The sequence below is a fragment of the Lagenorhynchus albirostris genome, chromosome 7 (genome assembly GCF_949774975.1).
Source record: "Lagenorhynchus albirostris chromosome 7, mLagAlb1.1, whole genome shotgun sequence".
NCBI lineage: Eukaryota > Metazoa > Chordata > Mammalia > Artiodactyla > Delphinidae > Lagenorhynchus > Lagenorhynchus albirostris.
Window position 1 is genome coordinate 83934465 of NC_083101.1, and position 19279 is coordinate 83953743.

General features: G+C 36.8%; 1 protein-coding gene across 3 annotated transcripts in view; it reads right to left on the minus strand.

Moving 5' to 3' along the window:
- AGTPBP1 (ATP/GTP binding carboxypeptidase 1) overlaps positions 1 to 19279 on the minus strand; it is a 170193-nt gene that overhangs the window by 76145 nt on the left and 74769 nt on the right. For all 3 annotated transcript variants that reach the window (XM_060155351.1, XM_060155350.1, XM_060155352.1), the window contains exons 12-13: positions 12120 to 12217; positions 7182 to 7298 (exon numbers count right to left, since the gene is read on the minus strand). In XM_060155351.1, coding sequence (XP_060011334.1) covers positions 7182 to 7298; positions 12120 to 12217 — 215 coding nt within the window. The remainder of the gene's footprint in view (positions 1 to 7181; positions 7299 to 12119; positions 12218 to 19279) is intronic.

Sequence of the window (19279 nt, forward strand, 5' to 3'; positions counted from 1 at the left end):
AAGACAAAATGTTTAACCAGCACAAAATTCATTACACTTAATTTTACTTTTTCTATTATAAAAATAGTGCCTATATATAACAAATATGAGAAATTTTAGAAAAGTATAGAGACATTAAAATCATCCAAAATCTATTAAAGGAAACAGAACAGCTAAATTGCTATTCACTAATTCAACAGATATTTAGAGTGTTTGTTTTGTGCCAAGCAGTTTCAGGCACTTAAGACCCATCAGTTAAAAAAAAAAAAAAACAACTCTTCCCTTTTGCAGCTTATATTCTTCTACAGAAGGAGGGGAGAGGGCTGTCAATAGAAAAAGTAATAAACATGATACAAATATATTTTATAGGATGTTAGAGGGTAAAGTGTTAAAGCAAAAGAAGAGGGGGAAAGGGGTAATGTGGACTGGAGGTGCCAGGGGGAGGAGAGGTGGGTGGCAATATTAATGCCATTGGTTAGGGAAGGCTCACTGAGCAGATATAAGCAAAGACAGAGAGGGCTGCCGGTTCCCAGACCCCTGAGTGGGAGAAGGCCTGGTGTGGTCAGAGAACAGCAAGGAGGTTAGGATGGCTGGAACAGACGGACCAAGATAAAGTCCAAGAGGTAAAGAGGACCAGACACTGTAGGGCCTTGCAGACTATTGTAAGAATTTTGCTTTTTACTCTGAATGAGACTGGGAGCCAATGGAGGGTTCTGAGAAGATGAGTGCCATGACATGACGTATTTGGGGAAGGGGGTGGGGGGAAAAGACAAAAACCAAAACTGTAGTGCAGGCTTCTTAACCACAGCATTTAGGCATTTGGGGCTACGTAATTCTTTTTTGTTTAGTTTGATTCTGTCTTTCTGGGGAGGAGCGGGCGGGGGTAATAGAAGCAGGAAGACCAATTAAGAGTCCTCTGCAGTAATCTACGGAAGTTGGTAAGAAGTGGTTGGATTCTAAATGTATTGTGAGGCCAAAAAGACATGATATCTTGATAGACCAGATACAGGGTAAAAGGTACAAAGAGAGGTCACAGATGGTACCAAAGTATTTGCCTGAACAACTGAAAAGCATCAGGAGTTTAGCTTTGGAATGTTAAGTGTGAGCTAGTCACATATAGACAAGGATGTAAAGCAGGCAGCTGAATGTATGCATTGAGAATTCAGAAGAAAGGTGTATGCAGAAGATGTTACTTTGAGAGTCATTCACATACAGATACTACTCCAAGCCATGAGACTGGAAATCATCAGTGGAAAGAAACAGACAGATAAGAGAAGACAAAAGGCTGTACACCTCGGGATACTACAATCTTAAGAAGTTGAGGAGATGAAAATGAAACACTAGGAGATGGAGAAGAAAAAGCTGGGCTGGGAACATGAAAACCAGGAAAGAAAAGTGTCCTGGAAGACAAGTAAAAATAAGGATGCTGCTGACAGATCAAGTAGCCTTTTCTCTTTTTATACTTTTAGACATTTTTTTGGTCTATGTAAGACTTTATCAAAAAAAAAAAAAAACTCAATGGATTTAACCTTTATTCTATTGCTGGGCATTAAATCCTTCACAGAATACGGAAGGATTTAAACAAACAAATAAGATGTACATTTAAGCCATTTCCAAAATTTTGTTATTATAAAGAACTCTGCAATGAACATCCTTTTGCATAAATTTTTTGTTTAGGATAATTTCCCAAGCACTGAAATGGCATTACAGAGCCAGATACTATAATCAATTTTAATGTTTAATACAAATTGTCCAAATGCCTTCCAAAAATATTAATACTATTCCCAGTAACTGTATATGAGAGGATCTATTTCAACTTTTCTCTTCCTTGACAACATTAGGTACTATAGTTTTTAAAAATTTTTTCTAAAGTGGTAGATAAGGGAAGAAATCTGCATTTAAAAATCTGTTGTAGGAAACCTGGTGGGCTAGTTATCTACCCCACAGAAACATTTACACTGTTGGAAAAGATATTAAAATATTTTGGGAGTTCCCTGATGGTCTAGTGGTTAGGATTCAGAGCTTTCACTGCCTGACCCAGGGTTCAATCCCTGGTCAGGAAACTGAGATCCTGCAAGCCATACGGCACGGCCAAAAAAAAAAAAAAAGATATTAAAACATTTTAAGTATGACAGCAAGTGAAAAAGAAAGCAAGGATTAAAAACCAAATAGTAAGTGAAGACGGGATCCCAAAGCTGTAAGACTGAAGCTGGCTTTCACTTGAAAAATGTTTGTTAAAACAGGTGACCTAGGGTATAGGTTTTCCCATCTCAAAAAGTATAAAGAACAGGAGAGTAACCCAGAGCTTGCATAAAGTGGGGAGTCCAACAGAAGATACCCCTCCCATAAAGAGGAACCCCAGAAAACTAAACCTTCAATATAGAGGCCCTAGAAATACCCTACCACAAAACAAATAATAGCAAGGAAAGTCAACTGTCTCAAACCTTAGCACTTAAGAGGGTGAAGAATATCACTACTCAAAAAATGGTACCAAAAGCCTGCTATCACACCACATGAATTTGCAGCCCGAATTCACATTATCTGGGTGGTCCAAAAATCCTCAATGAGGAATTTAATCTATTACAGTGCTTGTCAAAAGCAGCAACAACAACAAAAACTTCTGGAATTTCCACAAAATTATAAAGAAAACGAGTAGCTCATGGTAAAAAAAAAATTTTTTTTTAAATTGCAAGGGTTTCCCTGGTGGCGCAGTGGTTGAGAGTCCACCTGTCGATGCAGGCGACGTGGGTTCGTGCCCCGGTCCGGGAGGATCCCACATGCCGCGGAGCGGCTGGGCCCATGACCCATGGCTGCTGGGCCTGCACGTCCAGAGCCTGTGCTCCACAACGGGAGAGGCCACAATGGTGGGAGGCCTGCATACCACAAAAAAAAAAAAAAAAAACCTGCAAGAAATTCAGACACTAAAACTATAAGACTAAGGAATGCCTATATCTAATATGTTCAAAGAAATGAAAGACAAGAAACAAGAAGTTAAAGACTGATGAAACATTTTTTTAAACCTTCTAAAATTCAAAAACAAATTTAAATGCCTAATGTATGTTTCTAATGATAGATGAGATGGAGCAAAAATTAGAACTAGGGAACTGGTAGACTGTTCTGATGAAATTACCTAAATGCAGCACAGAGAAACAAAGAGAAGGAAAACATTTTTAAAAAAAGAGTTAAAAGATATGGAAGAGAGTTAGAAAATCTACATTCAATTAGAAATGCCAAAAGAGAAGAGAGAGGGAAAGAGAAAGAGGCAGTATCTGAAGAAGAGAATAAAGAATTTTTCCAAATCCTATGAGAAAACAACACTCACAGATTCCAAAACACAATGAATCCCAAGACTTAACAAATACCTACACTTAACAAACATTTCTGGGAAACTGTAGAGCATTGAAGCTAAAGAAACAATCTTACAAGTCACCAGAAACAATTTCTTATAAAGTGAAAACATACACTCAACCCAGCAATTTCACTTGTAGGTATCTATCCAAGAGAAATGAAGGCATATTGCCTACAAGCTTTCCTACAAAAAAGCTTTGTACACACATGGTAGTATCAATTGTATTCATGATAGCCCAAAACTGCCAACATTACAATACTCATCAAGAAGTGAATGAATAAAGAAATCGTGGTATATTCATACAGTGAAATACTACTCAGCAATAAGGGGAAAAACCCACTGATAAATGCAAAATACAGGTGAATCTCAAAAACATACTGAGCAAAAGAAGCCTTACACAAAAAAGGACATACTATATGAGCCCAGTTTTGAGAAATTCCAAAACAGGCAAAATTAACCTGGAGTGACAGCAGATCAGTAGTTACCTGGGCAAGAGATGAGGATATTGTCTAAAAAGAAACACAGGCAGAATTTCTGGGGTGACAGAAACAATTCTACATCTTGACAGGGTTGGTAGCTACACAATTGTATATATCTGTTAAAACTCATTGAACCTAAGTATTTGTAATTTATTGCATGTAAATTACACTTAAATAAAGTTGATTTTAAAAAAGCAGCTAGAGGAAAACAGTGACTGACTTTCAAGAAGAATTACAAAATAAATATATTTTTGGACCAAAAAAGAGACAGACAGACAGATACTATAAAACATTTCAAGCAGAAGGAAAGCAATTCAGACAGAAAGTCTGAGAAACAAGAAGAAATAAAAAATTACAAGGTAGTGAAAATGTACGTAAATCTTAAACACTGAATCTAAACACAAAGCAGTAGCATCATATGAGGTTTTTTTTTAAGCTAGAGTTAAAATATAAATTCAAAGCATGTAAGTTTTGAAGGTTTGGGAGGTGTATATAAAGTATCCTAAGTTTCGTTTTATAATTAAGAAGAGAAAAGAAAGATCCTAATTAACTTCAGAATTTAGTAAATACATATATTTACTATTTTATCAAGAGTAACTAGAGGGCTTCCCTGGTGGCGCAGTGGTTGAGAGTCCGCCTGCCAATGCAGGGGACACGGGTTCGTGCCCCGGTCCGGAAGGATCCCACATGCCGCGGAGCGGCTGGGCCCATGAGCCACGGCCGCTCAGCCTGAGCGTCCGGAGCCTGTGCTCCGCAACGGGAGAGGCCACAGCAGTGAGAGGCCCGCGTACCACAAAAAAAAAAAAAAAAAAAAAAAAAAAGAGGGGAAAGAAATAAACATAACAAAAGTCCATATGGTAAATGTCATCATGCTACCACAGATGTATGAAACCAGAGCTGTGAAAATGCAGGATTTTGACACTTCTAATATTCTATTAAGAAACAAAAGAAAATAAAACTATACTTGTCACCAGAAATAAATAATCATAGCTTTAAAAGCATGCGTAAGGTCCCCTTAAAAAAGTCTGTTGCTAACTACTTTAATAATTCTTTATGTGGACTTCAAATGCACTCATTCTGCCTCCGTCAGGCCATTGAATAGTAGCTTTAACACATCTGGAAACAAAGTGGGTGGTGCTCAGGTAAAAACAAACACATCAAGTAATTTTAAGCTTCAGTGGTTGATGTTGAAAGTGACATGCAAATCCAAGTGGAAAAAGTCATAATCAAAATTAATTCCATTTCTGTTTAATATCTCATGATCTGCCATCTCATATCATTGTATCATTTGATACAATGATAGCTGAAAAACATTCTTTCAAACACTTCCTATTTAGAGCCAACCAAATATTTTTAATTCTCAAAAATACATCACTTAAATATCGCTGCTTATACATAGTTCCAACACACACTTAAAAAATTAGAGTCTAAAGTGTATGAACAGTGCATTCCTCTGAAACTGAAAAATGAGAAAGAGTGCCAACACAATTACTTTAGAATTATTTTCCAATTACGTACATAGAAGAAAATGTGCTATTTCCCGCAACATATACTATATACATAGAGCTAACTATTCTACTTTAAGCTTTAAAAATATGGCATTAATAAATATGTACTATCTGAAATACTGGAAGTAACTTCTTTTGCTTAAACACAGTAAAAAGGGGTAACTCACTTGGGAAGAATCCTCAGAGATCTTAACACTCAGATACACCTGTCTTTACCATCTGACCCTGGTCACACCAAGTCAGGCCAAAAGTAGGAGTCTGTTCTAGAAGCAGCCAAACTAAAGCACAAGTTGGCCAGCTCTTCAAAGGTGCCAAGCAGGAAACCATCACGGGTGGCCTATTCTGGTTGTTGAACTAATAGGCAAACGTACCAGTACTCATCAACATAGTCTACAAGAAAAGAACTGGCTTGTGAAATAATGAGGATCAAAATCCTTACCTTAACACCTATTAAAAAACTAGTCATCTCTATTCCCACATCAAAACTCCTACAGTTTTTACTCACATTATATAATTCTTATATGTATACAAATAGAGAAGAAAATAGGTCATTTCTTCACAGAATAATCAATTCCTTCCCCAAACCCCTTCCACAATATATTTTTTCTGCTTTAAATTGGCAGTATTTGTTATCTCTGGAGTTTTATTTTAAAGTGGTTCTTAGTTGGGCACAAAAGTGTGCGAAGAGCAGCCGGATACTTCCTGTAGGTGGCCTGAAAGAAAATCACCCTGTATCCTTTCCCAAATGCCTCTTCTTGTCTTCTTCTTTTTCTTTGACAAATAACCTCTCCTTCATTCCTGCCCTCTTTCTACTACCCCTGATTTCAACGTACCTTCCAACATACCCCAAATCTATGGGGAGTACCAAGACACTGGGGGAGGGGGAGAGGGAGCAACTTGCTGCTTCTTCTATTGCATCCAAAAGCTCATTAGTTCCCAAAGAGAAACCTGAATAATTAGAACTGTGAAATGTAAACATTAGCTAGTAAGCATTTCTCTGTTTTTATTTCTCACATACAGCTTCACATTTAAGTCTTTTTCTTTGAGCAACCAGGAATTATTGCAACCAGGAATTATAACCAGAATATACTGTTAGTGTGTGAAACTTGGCGGGGCGGGGGGTTGGGGGGGAGAGGGAGCGGGGGTTTGCAGCAAGGGCTAAATAAATCTACGATTATCAGTTCAAACCCTTTATTTTACAGTTTAATATTCTGGGCAGTTTCAGGGACTTACTCAAGAACCCACCACAAGTGAGCAGCAGAGTGAGCGTTAGAAACTATATTTACTACTAGCCATCAATTCAATCAGCTTTACTTGCTGTGCAATCCAAGCTGAATACTATATTCTAGTAAATAAATGAGGGTAAGAAATGTTAACAAGAAGTCACTGTCCTTATGAAGCAACTTAGATTCAAAGACTTCCAGTTGTCCTCTTTCCCCGACCTTCCATGCTTATATGGTGACTATCAGGAAAAACAATTCAACGAGCATAGACTATATTTTTAATTAAGCATTTTCTCAGCTCTCATCTCCCCTCAGTTGAAAGCAACTGATAAAAATAAGGCTTTAACATAAGATTCTGAAATGCCATTTTAAAGATTATTTTTAAAAAGAATAAAAAACTATGTCAATTAACTTGATAAACAAAAATGATTAAAAAATTTAAAAGCTAGTCCAAAAATTAAATGGCCTAGTTCCCTCGTTTGACCGACAGCAATTTGTAGCTCAGAATGCTGAAATAATTGTCCAATGTCACTCAGAAAAGCAACACTACTTTCATTTTTTAGAAGTGAAAACAGTGATTATAGGTCTAAGAAAAAAAGAACTTTTTCTTAAAATTAGTTAAGATGCTGAATTTTCTGTATACCTGAAAATCATCAACAAGCTCAGGGAAAAGGTGTTCATACATTTTAAGTTCTTCTATTGTTCGTCCTGGTTCTTGCTGGGGTTTTAGTTTGTTAATATCCGTTTCAATATCGTCATTCTGAAATAATAAAAATGGTATGTCACCAATTAAGAAAAACGAAAAATTACAAAATACATTTCAGATTTAAAGCTTTCCAAATTATTAATTACATGTACATAGAGAATAATCACTGCAGAAAGGTTGTATTCATTTCATTGTAAATTAAAATTTGCTTATATTTTTTGGTTGCTGTGTTATTGTTATTTTGATTGTTATGTTGTGTTTTCTTTTTATCAAAGATTATACTAACATAGCATGGTATTTGGGCTCCTCAAGATAGAAAAACTAACATCAAGATCGAAACTAAACTATGTTCCCCCCCACCAATCTCCCCAACTGCCATCGTTTTGCTCAGATTAAAGGGCAGTAAAACTTAAGAAAACTAAATTGAAAAACGTAAGTATATGATGGTGGTGGTGATAATCAAAATAACTAACTTTTATAGAGCAATGAAAATATGTGACGGACTATGCTAAGGATTTTACATAATGATCTAATTTAATCTGCATAAGAATACTATGAAGCAGATAGTATCATGACCTCCATTTAATTAAAGAGGAAACTGAGGTACAGAGAGGTTAAGTGGCTTGCAAAGAGAGGAGCCAGCATGTGAAATCACTAATCAGTGATTTTAAAGAATACACTGTTAGTCAATATAACGCACTGCCTCAAGAGCGACTAATGGTTGTCACGCACCCTTAGAAAAGCTCATTACCACCATTCACTCTGTTTTTCAGGGGAAAAAAACAATGAGGAGTGGAACAACAGCCAAAAATGATTTCCATGTCCCTTTGGGAAAAAAAGACGGTAAATGTAAAGAAATATGACCTCGGAGGAATAGGGTATGTATCCAGGATCAATTTGATCTGTGTGTGTACAAAGAGCTAATGTACATCATGATGGAAGGACAAGTGTGAGTTACCTACTATCCAAGCTATTTTCTAGGACCCTCAACAACTCTGGCCTTACACAAATACAAATCCATCATTACCTTCACTGATGGCTAAAGAGAGTTAATAAAACCACTTATTAATTTTCAATTGGTATTCATCTTCAATTTTACATTTATCTTACTATCAGAGTAAAGTACTTATTTTTCAGACTTAAATTCATTCTACTATGTGTCAATCCTTAAAATGCTTTATATACATGTACCTGATTATATTTATATATTGTCATATTAACACATAATTTAAAAAAGAACAACATATTATATATTTCTCATATTTCATATTCAGGAATTTAGCTATTATTTCTTTAACCAATAAAAAGATTTTCTCCATTGCCATAAATATTAAAGACTGATTTTATTTAAAGAGTATCATATTAATTACTGTATCATAATTGTGTAATTATTACATGAATATATAATTTCATATATCCTTAAATTATGCATTGATGAACCAAAAATATGTAACTTTCTTGATTAGCATCTATTAAAGTAGATAATAGTATATTATCTATATATTATCTATAAAGTAGATAATACTTTCAAAATAATAAAAAAATTTTAAAAGGTATTCCTTACTCTAAACATACTAGTAGTTCAATATTCACTACTATTTTATGAAGACATAGCATTACAAAGTAGCTATTTTAAAAATTAAAAAAAAATTTTCCTGTAAAACAGGCACAGTGAGGAAAGAAAACTATACTTTGAGAGGTCAATAGCAAGAAATTTTGTGTTTTGGTTTGGGGAAAAACAAAGATAAAGAGCTCCTGACACACTCAGAAGAAATAAACCTACTACTCCTTTAAAGTTCTTCTAAAATTAAGGAGAAAAAAAAAGAATACGTTGAAGCTTATACACTGACAAGTCCTGGCAATCTGGAGACGACTCTTCTACAACAGAACCTCCAGGTTTCTATAAATGCTCCAAACTCTGAAAAATCTGGGGCAAAGAGAATTGAATCACTATGGTGAGGAAAAAACAGTCTCTATGACTACAGTCACATTAGAACACAGATATTATACCCACTACAATGTAGCAGGTTCACCTAAAGCATGAAAAAAGTGATGTGATTTAGATAAAAAGGAAAAACTAAGCGAAGTCCAAATGTAACAGACAACATGAGTAAGAAGCAGACAGTGGTAAAGAAGAAAAATAAGATAACACAGCTCAGCAGTGTCAAAGAGCCAACAATTCTGTAGCCCTTGAAAAAAAGTAATATTTAGCAGAGCAGAGTGGTAAAGAAAGCAAACATTCACGCTGGAATGCTTTATTCTGCATCTTGGTCCCACCTCTTATCAGCTACACCAATAACCTTTCTGTACCTCTGGTTTCTAATTATCAGCCCTGTAAAGCAGAGGTAATAATACCACATACCTTATAGGATTACTATCAGGACTTAATGGTTACTACAGGCATACCTCGGAAATAGCTCAGCTTCAGTTCCAGGCCACCACAATAAAGCAAATGTCGCAATAAAGAGAGTCAGACGAATTTTTGGTTTCCCAATACATGCAAAAGTTATGTTTATACTATACTGTGGTCTATTAAGTGTTCAATACATTATGTCTAAAAAAACAATGTAAATACCTTAATTAAAAAATATTTCATTGCTAAACAATTACAATAGTAACATCAAAGGTCACTGATCACAGATCACCATAACAAATATATTAATAATGAAAAAGTTTGAAATATTGTGAGAATTACCAATGTGACACAGAGACATGAAGTGAGCCAATGCTGTTGGAAAAATGGCACCAACAGACTTGCTCCACACAGGGTTGCCATAAACCTTCTCCAATTTGTTAAAAACGCAGTATCTGCTAAGCTCAATAAAGGGAAGTGCAATAAAACGAGGTATGCCTGTATGTGTAAAGTGCGTGGACTAGCACAGGATTAACTGTTCAATAAATTCAATCTATTATTTTTTATTATTATAACTGCTGTGTTAAGGTAAAATGGGGAAAATGTGAGCAATCTTGAATACCCCAGTGAATAATGCTGCCAATAACTGTATATTTTATAGATGTGACTGTCAAAAAAGGCAAAGAAATATGTGGAAATGTTCTAAATTAAAGGAGACTTAATAGACATGACAATTAAATGCAATACCTGATGCTAGATCCTATACTGGAGAAAGAAAGAAAAATCTTTTAAAGGGGATTATTAGATCAGCTGACAAAATGGAATGTGGATGGTAGATTAGATAAAAATGATATATCACTATAAATGTATTAAGTTGGTAATTGTATTGTGGTTATGTAACATATGGGAGGATGTGTATAGGTTACATGCAAATACTATGTCATTTCATATAAGGAACTTGAGCATCTGTGGATTTTGGTATCTGAGGTGGGTCCTGGAACCAATTCCCCCTAGGACACTGAAAGATTACTATATCACTGTGCTTAGAGGAAATATACACTAATGTATTTATGGGTAAATGACCATGATACATAATATATGAAACTTATTCCCATACACTTTTTAAAAAATTTTTAAATATGTATTCATGCATACACACTGACAATTTTCAAGCAGAAAAATTAGAATCACTGTTATAAATTCCTACTGAGTTCTATTTCCCTGCCAATCTCCATCTTTACATCTGTAGTGGTCACAACAGATTTTTTTTTTTTTTTTTTTTTTTTTGCGGTACGCGGGCCTCTCACTGTTGTGCCCTCTCCCGTTGTGGAGCACAGGCTCCAGACGCGCAGGCTCAGCAGCCATGGCTCACGGGCGCAGCCGCTCCACGGCATGTGGGATCTTCCCGGACCGGGGCATGAACCCGTGTCCCCTGCATGAGCAGGCGGACTCTCAACCACTGCGCCACCAGGGAAGCCCACAACAGATATTTTTAATGAGGACCCTGAGCCATGAAGAATAAATTACACTCAACATACTTTGTTTTTAATACACATGGAAACATACATAAAAGAAAGGTTTCCATCGAAATACAAAACTTTAAATTATAAACTTAATATTAATCTAGGAAATTTTACTATCTCTAAACACTCACTTCCCAAAGAATCCAAACAGTTGATTTTAATATACCACCTGTTATCTAAGGAACACTTTACATGCAGAATATAAACTCTTCTAACTTGGATCCTGCCAGTTCTTTCACCATATCAAGTCCAGAACCACCAACACAGTTACCCCAGATTTTTTGCCTTGAACACCAGAGCCTGCACTGTTTTTCATCTTTGTAGCTTCTTGAGGCCAGGATGCATGCCATCACGTTGTCTAGACTGGCTACCATGACAATTTCGCCAAAGCTTGCCTTGGTGATCACATCTGGTGATAATAAAACTGGTTCTACATCTGCTATTAAGACAGAAATCTCCTTCCAGTATCTTAGATTCTATTTCCAGAGAGAGTCAAATACTCAGTGTACCCCAATTTTGATGTAGCATTTCAAGACAAAAAGGCCCAAGCAGACAAGAGTCAAATGAACCCCCTGTGCCCCAAAAGGCATTAAGCTAAACAGTTGAAAAATAAAGGAGTTAAGATGTTTTTCTGCAGATACTAAAATGGTCCCCTCTACCACTTAACAAAGCAAAACGGGTTGCCACCTAAGAGTCTCAAAAAACACTTTCCTTCACCCTTAGATTCCCTTAGACTTTAAAATCTAAGTCAGAAAGGTTAGATAAAATCTTCCTTGTCAGAGACAGTGAAAATAACTTTTTTTAAGGCCCTTTTCAGACTAATGTATTCAAAGCAACATTATTTTCCTTTCAATAGCTTAGTGTCCATAGTCATCCATGATAAAAAGGTGTGGACAAAACAAATTAATCTACTGTTAGCTATACATATCTACCCAATCTTTGTTCTACACCTGTGAATACAATTTATAAAGTTGACTAAACAAAGAAATTTATACCAACCTTAAAATTTTTATCTAGGTCATCTTCATTTTCGGTTTCATTTTCAGCTTCTAAATCAATATCATCGTTGTCATCACTTTCATCTACTACGTCATCCACTGTGATACAAAATGTGCTATAAGTAGGTCAGAGGTAAGCATTCTATAACATGCACATCCAAAAGTAGAATGTTATATATATACAAAACACTGGTATTTCAATCACCAATGGAAAAGTAAATGAAATTTCCTTATAAAAAATGTCTCTAAGATTGTTCCAGGTGTTGAAAAACCTATGAGATGAAGTGAAAGTACTTCAAAATTTGGAAAAGCACTCTAAAAATATATGAGCTTTTTTACTAATGTTGTCAAGTTCTAAAAAATTAATAATGTCTTACGTTGCAACAGCCTGAATGAAACACCTCGTTTCCTGTTTATGATAAATTTCAATAACTCTTTTCATCCATTTACAATTCACTCCCCATTTATTTCTTTCACTGACTGCCATGTACCATGCACTGTGTTGTGTGCTGGGAATTTTTTAAAAGATGTGTAAATATAGTCCCTGCCTCAGGGAGCTTATGAAGTTAAAGAGAGAAAGAACAAAAAGTAATTATAATACAAAAGGTATACACCTAATGAAGGCATATACTTAAAAATGCCATGGGAATGGAATAATAAATGCAAACTGCCTGGGGCCAAGGTTATTAGTGATCACTTCACAAAACAGGTAATAATTAAGCAGTATCTTGGAGAAAAATATAGCAGCTTTCTGGGTGAACATAAGAGTGTGTGAGTGTGGCTTTTAAGAAGAAGAAATAATAATGTGAAAATAAAGAATTTAAATTATATCTTTGGAAAATAAGTTAATCGTGACTTAACTTGTATGCTTGAGAAAGTACTAGGAGAAGCAAATAAGAATGAGAAAATGAAGGGTATGATAGGCCAATTAGTTTAGATTTTCATCCGATGGAAGATAAGCACTGGGGATTTTAAAGAGGAGAGTGATTTAATTTACATTTTTCAAAAGATCGCTCTGGCAGGTATGAGAAAGGGAGCATATATATGAAGGGGGACCAATTAACAGAGGAAAAGACAATAACTGTCTGGACCAATACAGCAGTAATGCGGATAAAGAATGAATATGCATTAGAGAAAAACCCAGGAAACAGAATGTAAAAGGACATGAGGACCATAGAGGTGGGGGACACAAGGAAAGAAGAGTAAAGGAGTACTCTGACAGTACTCATGTAAGCAAATGAGTGCATTAAAACAAAGTAGAGAATATTTTTAAAGGACATTTTTCTAAACTTTGCTTTTATTTTTTGCCTCTATTGAGGAATAATTGACAATATAACTGTATATATTGAAAGTGTAAAATGTGATGATATATGGTAAAATGGTAAATCATGGTAAAATGATTATCAAGATGAAGATAATTAATATGTCCATCACCTCACATGGTTAACACTGTTAACATTTTGTGTACGTGTGTGTGCATGTGCATGTGGTGCGAATGCTTAAGATTTACTCTCAGAAACTCAATGCCGTATTAATTATAGTCACCATGTTGTACATTAGATCCTCAGAACTTAATCTTCTTAAAACTGAAAATGTATACCCTTTGATCTTATCACCCCATTTACCATTCTCCCAGCCCTTGGAATCCAACTTTCTATTCCGTTTCTATGAAATAGTTTTTTTTTTTTTTATTCAACGATTCCACATGTAAGTGATGCCATACAGTATTTGTCTTCCTCTGCCTTGCACATTTCACTTAGCATAAATGCCCACCAGATTCATCCATGTATCCATGTTGTTGCAAATGGCAGCATTTCCTTTTTTTAATTGGCTGAATAATATTTATATATGATATATGTACATCATATATATGAATCACTTTTCCTTATCCATTCATTCATGGAAAGACATTAAGGTTGTTTACAAATGTTGGCTATTGTAAATAATGCTGGAATGAACATGGGTATACAGATATCTCTTTAAGATAATGATTTTGATTCCTTTGGATATGTACCCAGGAGTGGGTTTGCTGGTATGGTAGTTCTATTTTTAATTTTTTGAGGAACCTCCATGTCCTTTTCCATATTAGCTGTACCATGTTACGTTCCCACCAACAGTGTATAAGGGTTCTGTTTTTTCCAAATCCTCGCTATGTGCTCTCTCTTTTTGATAATAGCCATTCTAAGAAGTGCGAGGTAATATCTCTTTGTGGTTTTGGTTTGCATTTCCCTGATGATTATTGATGTAAGGCACCTTTTAATCATCTACTGGCCATTTGTACATAATTCTTTGGGAAAATGTCTATTCAAGTCCTTTGCCCATTTTTAATTGGACTATCTTCTTTTGTACCATTCGGCTATGTGAGTTCTTTGTATTTTTTTGATATTAAACCCTTATTAGATATATGGTTTGCAATTATCTTTTCCCATTCTGTAGGCTGCCTTTTCAATATATTGTCTCCTTTGCTCTGCAGAATCTTTTTAGTTTGTTGTAGTCCCACTCGTTTAGTTTCTGTTGCCTGTGCTTTTGTTATCTTACCCGAGAAATCACTGCTAAGACCAATGTCAAGGATCTTTTCCCTTAAGTTTTCTTCTAGGAGTTTTATAGTTTCAGGCCTTATATGTAAAGTCTTTTATCCATTTCGAGTCAATTTTTGTGAATGGTGTAAGACAGGGGTCCAGTTTCATTCTTTTGTGGATACCTAGTTTTTCCCAATACCATTTATTAGAGTCTGTCCTTTCCCCATTGTGTGTTCTTGACACCCTTATCTAAAACTAGTTGACCATAATATGTTTGGGTTTATGACTGGGATCTCTAATCTGTTTCACTGGTCTATGTGCCCTGCTTTATTTGAGTACCATACTATTTTGATTACCATAGTTTCATAATAGCTTGAAATCAGGAAGTGTGATGCCTCCAGCTTTGTCCTTCTTTCTCAAGATTGCTTTGGCTATCTGGGGTCTTTTGTGGTTCCATACAAATTTTAGGATAGTTTTTGTATTTCTGTGAAAAATGACACTGGAATTTTGATAGGGATTGCATTGATTCTGAAGATCACTTTGGTCAGCATGAACATTTTCATATTAATTCTTCCAACTCAAGAATGCAGGATATCTTTCAATTGTTTTGTGTGTCTTCTTCAATAACTTCTAACAGTGTCTTATTGATCAGTGAACAGGTCTTTCAATTCCTTGGTAAAACTTATTCGTAAGTACTTTATTGTTTTTGATGCTATTGTAAATGGGATTGCTTTCTTAATTTCTCTTTCAGATAGTTCATTATTAGTGTGGAGAAACGCAACTGATGGTTTGTATATTAACTTTGTGTCCTGTACCTTTACTGAATTCATTTATTAGTTCTAACAGTTTTTTGGTGGAGATGTTACAGTTTTCTATATATAAGATAATGTCATCTGCAAACAGAGATGATTTCATTTCTTCCTTTCTGACTTGGGATGCATTTTCTTTCTTTTTTCTAGCCTAATTGCTATAATTAGGATATCTAGCACTATGCTGAGTAAAAATGGTGAGAGTGGGCATTCAGCTTTTGTTTTTCTGTTGAACTCTTTATCTCTCTTTCATTTCTGAAGGACAACTTTGATGGGTAAAGTTTTTTTTTTTTTTTTTGGCTGTGTTGGGTCTCCATTGCTGCACGTGGGCTTTCTCTAGTTGCAGCAAGCAGGGGCTACTCTTCATCGCGGTGCGCGGGCTTCTCATTGCGGTGGCTTCTCTTGTTGCAGAGCATGGGCTCTAGGCGCACGGGCTTCAGTAGCTGTGGCTCACGGGCTTAGTTGGTCCACGGCATGTGGGACCTTCCCAGACCAGGGCTTGAACCCACGTCCCCCGCATTAGCAGGCGGATTCTTAACCACTGCACCAGCAGGGAAGTCCCGGGTCAAGTGTTTTTGATTGACAGTTTTTTTCTTCAAGCAATTTGAATATATCATCCCACTCTCTCCTGGCCTGCAAGGCTTCTGCCGAGAAATCTACTAATAGGCTTATCAGTATTACCACATAGGTAACAAGTTTTTTCTCTAGTTGCTTTCAAAATCCTCCCTTTGCCTTAAGAGCCTGATGAAAATGTCTTGGTGAAGATCTCTGAGGGATGAATCTATTTGCAGATCTTTGAGCTTGTGCACCTACATAGCCATATCTTCACCAGATTTGGTAAGTTTTCAGCCACTATGTCTATAAATAAGTTTTCTGTCCCTTTCTCTCTTCTTCTTCTTCTGAGACTCCCATTACACAGATGTTGTTTCACTTAATCGTGTTCCACTATTCACATAGGCCTCCTTCACTTTTTCTTTCTGATTTCTTTTTCTCCTCTGACCTTATAATATCATGAGATCTGTCTTCAAGTTCACAGATTCTTTCTCTTGCTTGATTGAGCCTGATACTGAAGTTCTCTATTGCATTATTCGTTGTATTCTTCAGGTCCAGAATTTGGTTCTTTTTATGATTTCTTACTCTTCATTGAACTTCTCATTTTGTTCATGTATTGTTTTCCTAAGTTCACTGAATTGCTTCTGTCTTCTCTTGAAGTATCTGAGCTTCTTTATTTTGAATTCTTTTTCAGATAACTCACAGATCTCCACTTCTTTAAGTTCAGTTACCGAAAAGTTACTGTGTCCCTTTGGCAGTGTCATGTTTCCTTGCTTTTCCAGGTTTCTGAAGGTTTTGTATTGATGTCTGCACATCTGAGGATGCAGTCAACTCTTCCAGCCTTTTTGGACTGGCTCGGGTAGGGAAAGACTTTCACCTGAAGGTGACTGTAAGAGCACCAGCTGGGTAGCACGCAGCGTCTTTGCTTCCTGGGAAGGCACAGTGGTGGCGTCTTTATGCAGCTCCATCAGTTGAGGTCAACATCAGCACTGACTGTAGGGGTCTTCTGTGGCCTATACTATGGCGGTCCTCAGGTAGCAGTGGTGGCTAGGGCTATTGGGATCCTCAGGGGCAAAGGCTGCTAGGGTCTTTTTGTACTCCTCTTTTCTGCCTATATGAGGAAGTTCTAGCTAACGGGATCCCCCTTGGCACCTGATCTGGTATGCTGGATCTCACAGCAGTAACAGAGCCAGCCAGAGTCCTACAATCAGGTGCATGTGGAACCACCACAAAGCCTGGGTCCTTGGGCACTGGTGCACTTGCTGTGGCAGTGGCATTGGTGTCTAAGATGCGAGAATGTGCAGATCTCTCATGAAAATGAGGTCTGGAGCTCTGGGGCTCACTGTAGTGAGTCCAGCTGAGGGGAGATGCAGCAGCTATATGAGCCCACAGCAAGAACTCCAACCCCAAGGAACAAATGCAAGAGGCAGGACTCCAGGCAGCTCCGTCAGCTGAAATCAACTTTGGTGAAGACTTGCAAAGCCTCGGAAACAAAGGCTATAAACATCCACAGCAGCAAGGCTCACTGGGATTCTTCTGCTGTCCTTTGCTCCATGGGGTAAAATTCTACTGAGGGGAACCCTCTGGTACCAAGCTGCTCTAGACTGGGGAATGGGGTGATGGAGATAAAATGCTTCCTGTACTTTTCTATGTGGCCATCCTCAGGTTTTGAGTTCTGCATGGTTTCTGATGCTTCTTCATTGAAGTTCAGAGCTATCCCTGAGATATTTTCATCAGTTTGTAGTTGGTTATTTATTGTTTTTGCTGCACTTGCAGGGGAGACAAGTGTTGGGACCTCCTACCCCTCCATCTTGCTGATGTAACCTTCTTTAAACTCTTTTACACTTCCATTTCCAATGTGATTTATCATAGCAAAGATTATAAATTCCTCCCACCCAAGTATCTGTTCTCCTCTCCTTCATTTCAGTAACAGAACCTCTGAGTTTTAGCTAGAGGTTATAGATTCCAGCCTCCCTCACAGTAGTTACAGCCATATGACTAATTTTTGGCCAACAGTATGTGAGGCAAAGTTGTAAATACAAACTGCAGGTCACATCCTTTAAAAAGAAAATTGTCCTCTCCATTTTCTTCCATTACCATTTTCCACATGCACATGAGGAAACCACCATAGGAGATGATGAAAACAAAAAGAATCTTTTTCCTTTGATGACCTGGTGGACAGAGGCCTACTGTCCAGGATCACCTACCCATCTTCTGTATGGGTATGTGAGAGAAAAAAAAAAAAATCTATCTCATGGCAGTGTAGCAAATAGGCTCTGGAGACAGAATACCTAATTCAAATCTTGGCTCCTTGAGTTACTAACTACTTGACCTTGAGCAAGTTACATAAGTTATTTGTGTCTCAGTTTCCTCATCTATAAAATGGAAATACCCACACATACTGTTCTTGGGAGACTTAAAGGAGTTAATATATATAACGTGCCAGGCAAAGAGTATGTGCTATATGGGACTTCCCTGGTGGTGCAGTAGTTAAGAATCCACCTGCCAGTGCAGGGGACATGGGTTCAATCCCTGGTCTGGGAAGATCCCACATGCCATGGAGCAATGAAGCCCGTGAGCCACAACTACTGAGCCCATGCGCCTAGAGCCCATGCTCCACAATAAGAGAAGCTACCACAATGAGAAGCCCATGCACCGCAACAAGGAGTAGCCCGCACGCAGCAACAAAGACCCAGCACAGCCAAAAAATAAATAAATTAATTTATTTCTAAAAAAGAGAGAGTATGTGCTATAAAAACGTCTGTTATTACTATTGTTGCTTGAGGGACTGTGGTACCGTACTGGGTCACTGTGTAACAGCAGCTCAGTCTATCCTAACAGAGTTACGAAATTGCTCTAAATTCTTTCAGAAATAGACCACACAAAGTAAGTATTTATATTGCATAGAGTAACTGGGTCTATTTATGTCAATGTACTAATGCCAGTTAGTCATGGATAAACATAGGAAAAACTGACATTTGGTAAAAGAACTGTTAGGAAAAAAGAAGGCACTGAATTCAGAAAAGCCTATTGCAAATAAGAAAGACAACTCCTTGGATAGGGAGAAGGGAAAATGCAGTTCAGTATCAAAGAGAAAATATGTTTTTAATTTTTAGGCAAACCTGTCAAATATCTTCCTTTATAGGTATTTTTCCTTTGGTTTCATACTCCAGATGTGAAAGGTCATATAGCTTAGGGTGTCTGAGACCTTCTTTTCTATTCCAATGATCTATTCTTGTACCATCACCAATATATATCAATTATTATAACTTAATCTCACA